The sequence below is a fragment of the Ailuropoda melanoleuca genome, chromosome 16 (genome assembly GCF_002007445.2).
Source record: "Ailuropoda melanoleuca isolate Jingjing chromosome 16, ASM200744v2, whole genome shotgun sequence".
NCBI classification, from domain to species: Eukaryota; Metazoa; Chordata; class Mammalia; order Carnivora; family Ursidae; genus Ailuropoda; species Ailuropoda melanoleuca.
This window is the reverse complement of record NC_048233.1, coordinates 79,202,778-79,208,519: the sequence shown is the minus strand read 5'-3', so window position 1 is coordinate 79,208,519 and position 5,742 is coordinate 79,202,778. Positions and strand designations below refer to the sequence as shown.

Below are 5,742 nucleotides of genomic sequence, written 5' to 3'. Positions count from 1 at the left end.
GTGAGCTAGGAGGGTGAAGTTCTTGTTCGTCAAAGGATCACAGTGCGTAATAAGTGGTTTTCCCTTCCTGGTCTCCCTCCACCAATGAACGGTGATATTTGGGTGGAGCTCCAAACCTTGACCTAACCGCTATATCTCGTTAAGTCTTAGTTTCTTCATGTATATATTTACACATGAATATAGGTGTTTTTTATGTGTATGTGCATGCGCTGTAAGATGTATAATATATGTGACTCATGGAACTGTGATTAAATATAGAACAACTGAACACAGAGTTTTATAAGCTCTAGAAGTGTGTCCTCAACTGGGGACAATGGCCCCGCCCCCGGGAACATTTGAAGCACTTGGGAGTGTCTGGAGGCATTGTTGGTTGTCACAACCGGTGGGTGGAGGCCAGAGATGTTGCTCAACATCCTGCACTTCACAGGACAGCCCCCCACCCCCACCCCCACCCCCTTCTCTCACCTGCAACCAAAGAACTGTTCAGCCCATAAGGTCAGTAACAGGCAGGTTGGGAAATCCTGCTTTGGGACCTTGCATAGATATTGCAACTTAGTAATTGTGTGATCTCAAGGGGTACCACATACCTCAGTGTTTAATATGTAAGATCAGGACATTGCCTATCCCAGATGATGAGAAATTGTAATGGCGAAGTTATAGAGAACAAGCACATGCCAAAAGTCAAAAGGAAAAAAAAAATCAGAGATCTGGATCAACGTAATGGAAAGTGCTACAGTTTGGAAAGTTAGTTGGGACATTATGGGATGGGAATCTATCAATAAGCAAGAGCGGATGAAAAATATACAATCGTAGGATTTATCCTAAGGAAAAAGAAAAGAAGGAGGAGTCGTGTGCAGGAGTATTCACTGGAACATTGTAAAGGGGAAACACTGGAAAACAAGGAGTGGGGTGGTGATGCTGGTTCCAGTCCAGTAGCGTTTCACAGGCTGGCTGAGCCTGTCTTTGTGACCCGAGCACAGCACTGGGGTGTGTCGCCCTCACCCAGACAGGACAGGTTTGGCAATCTCCTTGTTTGGTGCTGTAAGAAAGGCTCCTAGTGGTGAGCATAGCGTATTGTATAGAATTGTTGAATCACTATGGCGGCTACCTGAAACTAATGTTACGTGGTGTATTAACTATACTCAAAAACAAAACAAAACAAAAAAAAGGCTCCTTAATCTGGAGATCGCAGCTGCTTTCCAAGGTAAGCCAAGGTCAAGCAAAGCTGAGGCATTTTCCCCTTCTTATCCCTGTTTGTCCCTTCCTGTCCTTCCTCCACACTTTCTCAGTCTCCCTTGTCTGTGCCCTCCTCCTGCTCTGCTTCCAGGGACAGGAAAAGCCCAAATTGCCTCAGGCTGAGGGAAAACAACAGCAAGAGAGACCAAGCACTCCAATCGGGACACAAGCCCTTCTCCAGGTCTGCTGGCTCCATTCTCACTGTTGTTTCTGAATATTTTTCATACCACAAATCTAAGCTAATATTTTGGCAGGAGGCATGGGTGAGCTAGACGAGAGAACAATAAGCCATTTGTTGTGGAGTTAGGTAGCATGAAAAATGTTTAAACACATTGCTGTTGATGTTCTGTTCCATTCATCAAGTATTTATCTATGAGTGCCAAGGGGCCACAGTAGGCTGGGTGGGCCAGAGCCGGTGAAGACAAAGGTCCCAAGAGGCTCAGAGCTAGTTACGGAGCTGGGTGGTTGCCCAGCTAATTGTGTGGTAATCAAGCTGGACTAAAGTGCTTCGAGAGAGCAGAGAAGGGAGGACTTAATAGTAACCAGCATCGATCACAAAGACAGTTAACATCTAGTGATTTGTCACTTCCATATGACACCCAGTGCTCATCGCAAGTGCCCTGCTTAGTGCCCATTCCCCATTTAGCCCATCCCCCACCCATCTCCCCTCCAGCCACCCTCAGTTTGTTCCCTAGAGTTAAAAGTCCCTAATGCTTTGCCTCCCTTTCTGTTTTTATCTTATTTTATTTTTCCTTCTCGTCCCCTATGTTCATCTGTTTTGTTTCTTTCCACATATGAATGAAATCATATGGTATTAGTCTTTCTCTGACTTATTTTACTTTAACATATTACCCTCTAGTTCCATCCACATCATTGCAAATGGCAAGATTTCATTCCTTTCGATGGTTGCATAATATTCCATTGTGTATATACACCACATCTTCTTTATCCATTCATCTGTCAGTGGACATCGAGACTTTTTCCATAGTTTGGTTCTTGTGGGCATTGCTGCTGTAAACATTGGGGTGGGGTGTGTGTGTCCCTTTGAATTATTATTTTTGTATCTTTTGGATAAATACCTAGTAGTGCAATCGCTGGGTCAGAGGGTAGCTCTATTTTTAACTTTTTGAGGAACCTCCGTACTGTTTTCCAGAGTGACTCTACCAGTTTGCATTCCCACTAGTAGTGTAAGAGGGTTCCCCTTTCTCCACATCCTCACTAACATCTGTTGTTTCCTGAGTTAATAATAAAGATTTCTGATTTCTGATAGGAGGTGAGGACATCTATATCTGCACATAAATACATAAAAGTTGATTGAATTGCTGTTGAAGAATAAACTAACAAAGACATTAAGGGTTGTGATTAATACCTCTGGACTTAACATCAGACAGACCAAGGTTTTCATTCCACTTCCAGGACTTCTTAGTTATGGGACTTTGGACAATAGTTACTATCGTTATTATTATTATCATTATCATTATTATTACAGCTTTCCAGTCATCTAAAAGCTACTAGATATCAAGAACAGATAGTAGCCAGAAAAGGGAGAGCAAGCATAAAATATACTGTCAACTGGAAATAATCTAAGGAAGAGAGCAAAATGCTCTATCATGGAGCACTGTTCGTAAAGGTGAAAAACTGGAATTGAGGGAGTGGGGTATCATTATGCAGTTTCTCCTTGTGTGAAGGGAGGAAAATAACAGGGTCAAACCCAAAGAGTTAAATGAGTTAACTATGAGTAAAGCCTAGCATATAGTGAGCTGTTGTTATGACTTCTGTGATTACTACCATTTAGTTATATGTGCATGGAAAATGTTAGGAAATCTCCTTGGAGGCTATATTCTTGGAAATGGAATAAGAAGACAAGAAATAAGGGATTTATACTTTTTACTTCTTACTATTCTCTTTTTGATTTTTTTAAAAAAAGATTTTTATTGATTTATTTTAGAGAGAGAGTGTGTGTGCAAGAGGGGGTAGGGGCAAAGGGAGAGGAAGAGGGAAGACAGACTCCCCTCTGAGCTGGGAAGCCCAACCACAGGATTTGACTCAGTCCCAGGACCCTGAGATCATGACCTGAGCCAAAACCAAGAGTCAGACGCTTATCTGACTGAGCCACTGAGGCACCCTTCTGTTTTTGATTTTTAAAAATGGCATAAATAAAATTTTAAAAACTATGCTACTAGAATTTTCATAATTTATTTTATATGATGTAAACAGGCAGGATAATTCAAACTCTGAATGTATGGGACTTTGGATTCAGGAATATAAAGGTGTGAACTTTGATTCTGACCCCTACTGACTAGGTTATTTTAGCCAATGTTAAGCTCCTTGAGCCTAAACTTTCTCATCTGTAAAATGGGTACCATAGCACCTCCCTCGTGGGATTCAATGCTCTGATATAACGGAAGGGTCTTGCATGTGCCTTATGCATTGTTGACACATACTGGTTTACTATTTTCATACCATCCCGTAATCCCTCCTACACTTTCTTTCACTGACTCTTCTTTAATCACCAGACGAAATTCAAGTTGACCTCAATGGAGAATAGCACAGAAGCCACAGAGTTCATCCTCCTGGGATTAACAGATGACCCCGATCTTCAGGTCCCCCTCCTCCTGGTATTTTTGTTCATCTACCTCATCACTCTGGTTGGGAATGGGGGGATGATGGTGATCATTTGCTCAGACCCCCATCTCCACACTCCAATGTATTTCTTCCTTGGTAACCTCTCCTTCGTAGACCTGGGTTACTCATCAGCGGTAGCCCCCAAGACAGTGGCCACCCTGCAGTCAGGGAACAAAGTCATCTCCTACAACGGCTGTGCTGCCCAGTTCTTCTTCTTTGTGGGTTTTGCCACTGTCGAGTGCTACTTCCTGGCCTCCATGGCCTATGACCGCCATGCAGCCATATGCCGGCCTCTTCATTACACCACCACCATGACAGCAGGTGTGTGTGCCCTCCTGACTGTTGGCTCCTACGTCTGTGGCTTCCTCAATGCTTCCATTCACACAGCGAACACCTTTAGACTCTCGTTCTGTGCTTCTCATGAGATTAATCATTTTTTCTGCGACAGTCCTCCACTCTTGGCTCTCTCATGTTCCGACACACGCATCAGCAACTTGGCTGTCTTCTATGTCGTAGGCTTCAACGTCTTCTTCACCCTCCTGGTCGTCCTCATCTCTTACCTCTCCATATGCATCGCCATTCAAAGGATGCGTTCTGCTGAAGGACGGAAGAAAGCCTTCTCCACCTGTGCCTCCCACCTCACTGCCGTAACCATCTTCTATGGGACTATCATCTTCATGTACCTACAGCCCAGCTCCAGCCAGTCCATGGACATCGACAAAATTGCTTCTGTGTTTTACTCGGTGGTGAGTCCCATGCTGAACCCCTTGATCTATAGTCTTAGAAACAAAGAAGTAAAAAATGCTCTCTGGAAAGTCCTCAACAAACTTTATCCCCAGTCTGTAAGTGTGAGTAGGAAGTAGGCAGGTAACTGAGGGATAAACCTTCCCCCAGATCTCGATGCCATCGCGACTTCTGAGGTTTGGCAAATTTCAGAGCTTTCTTCTCCAAGAACAGTGGTTACCTCTGCTACTTGGAGAAATTATGAAAGAAGCACTTGGAAATGTCTCGCTCAGGGAGATGATCTTATATTTAGTGAATAACAACATTGGACCTTTAAACCCTTCTCGCACTAGTTTCTTGATATGATTCAAAGCAGAAGATCAAAGCATAAACTGAATCCACTGAATTTCCCCTCCCTATTTTTAACTTTAAGAAATTTCCACTCACTATTAAAATTTGTGTAAGGATCACATCTTCATTGTATAATACTTATCAGTTAAAATGCACAACACAGCATTATGCTTCCCATCTTTAGTCCATGTGTTTGAAAGTTAAAATTTCTAACGCAGACAAAAGATGTTTTAATATTTTTAATAATGCCTCTAGAAGGTTTTACCTCAAAGGACAGGACACTGGACCCAGAGTCAGATGACCCAGCCTTCAATGCTTCCAAACCCCCACCCACATTCCTGCTCACCCATTGGTTGAATACCTTTGTATTTTCCAGCTCCTTCTGTTAATGTGTTGGGACAACTTTGGTAGAAAACAATAAGCCACCTTTGTATGGGACAGTTTCAGTGGATAAATTGTTTAAACTTTAACCCAAATAAACATATCTTTCTTTAGAGAGCTTGCACTCTGTTCCATGCTTTTGGCCTTTGTCTAACATAATTACCAAAGCTTGCGGAAGGTTTGGGGGGAAAAGCATTTTTTCCATGGGCTATGAAAGGGGATATTTGTCTTCTGAATTAAATGCTTGCATTTCTTATCACCCTTGAGTTTGGTGAATCTATTATGAGTTCACATAATAGCTTTCTGTGCCCTCTTGGCTTCTGTTTTTTCAATAATTCAGTTCACCTCTGGATCCCTGTCGCATTGCGATGTTCTGTAAATAGATGCTGCAAGAATAAGAAAGTCTATAGAAACTGACTTCCTGAA

General features: G+C 42.6%; 1 protein-coding gene across 1 annotated transcript; it reads left to right on the top strand.

The window, feature by feature from the left end:
* Nucleotides 1–3,770: 3,770 nt before the first annotated feature.
* LOC100480206 (olfactory receptor 5B21) lies at nt 3,771–4,724 on the top strand. The gene has a single exon (XM_034645094.1). The coding sequence runs from the start codon at nt 3,774–3,776 to the stop codon at nt 4,722–4,724; it is 951 nt and encodes a 316-aa protein (XP_034500985.1). The 5' UTR covers nt 3,771–3,773.
* The last annotated feature ends 1,018 nt before the right edge of the window (nt 4,725–5,742 follow it).

What these genes read in the sequence shown, in the direction of transcription:
- LOC100480206 (XM_034645094.1), top strand. Translation starts at nt 3,774, where the DNA reads ATGGAGAATAGCACAGAAGCCACAGAGTTCATCCTCCTGGGATTAACA.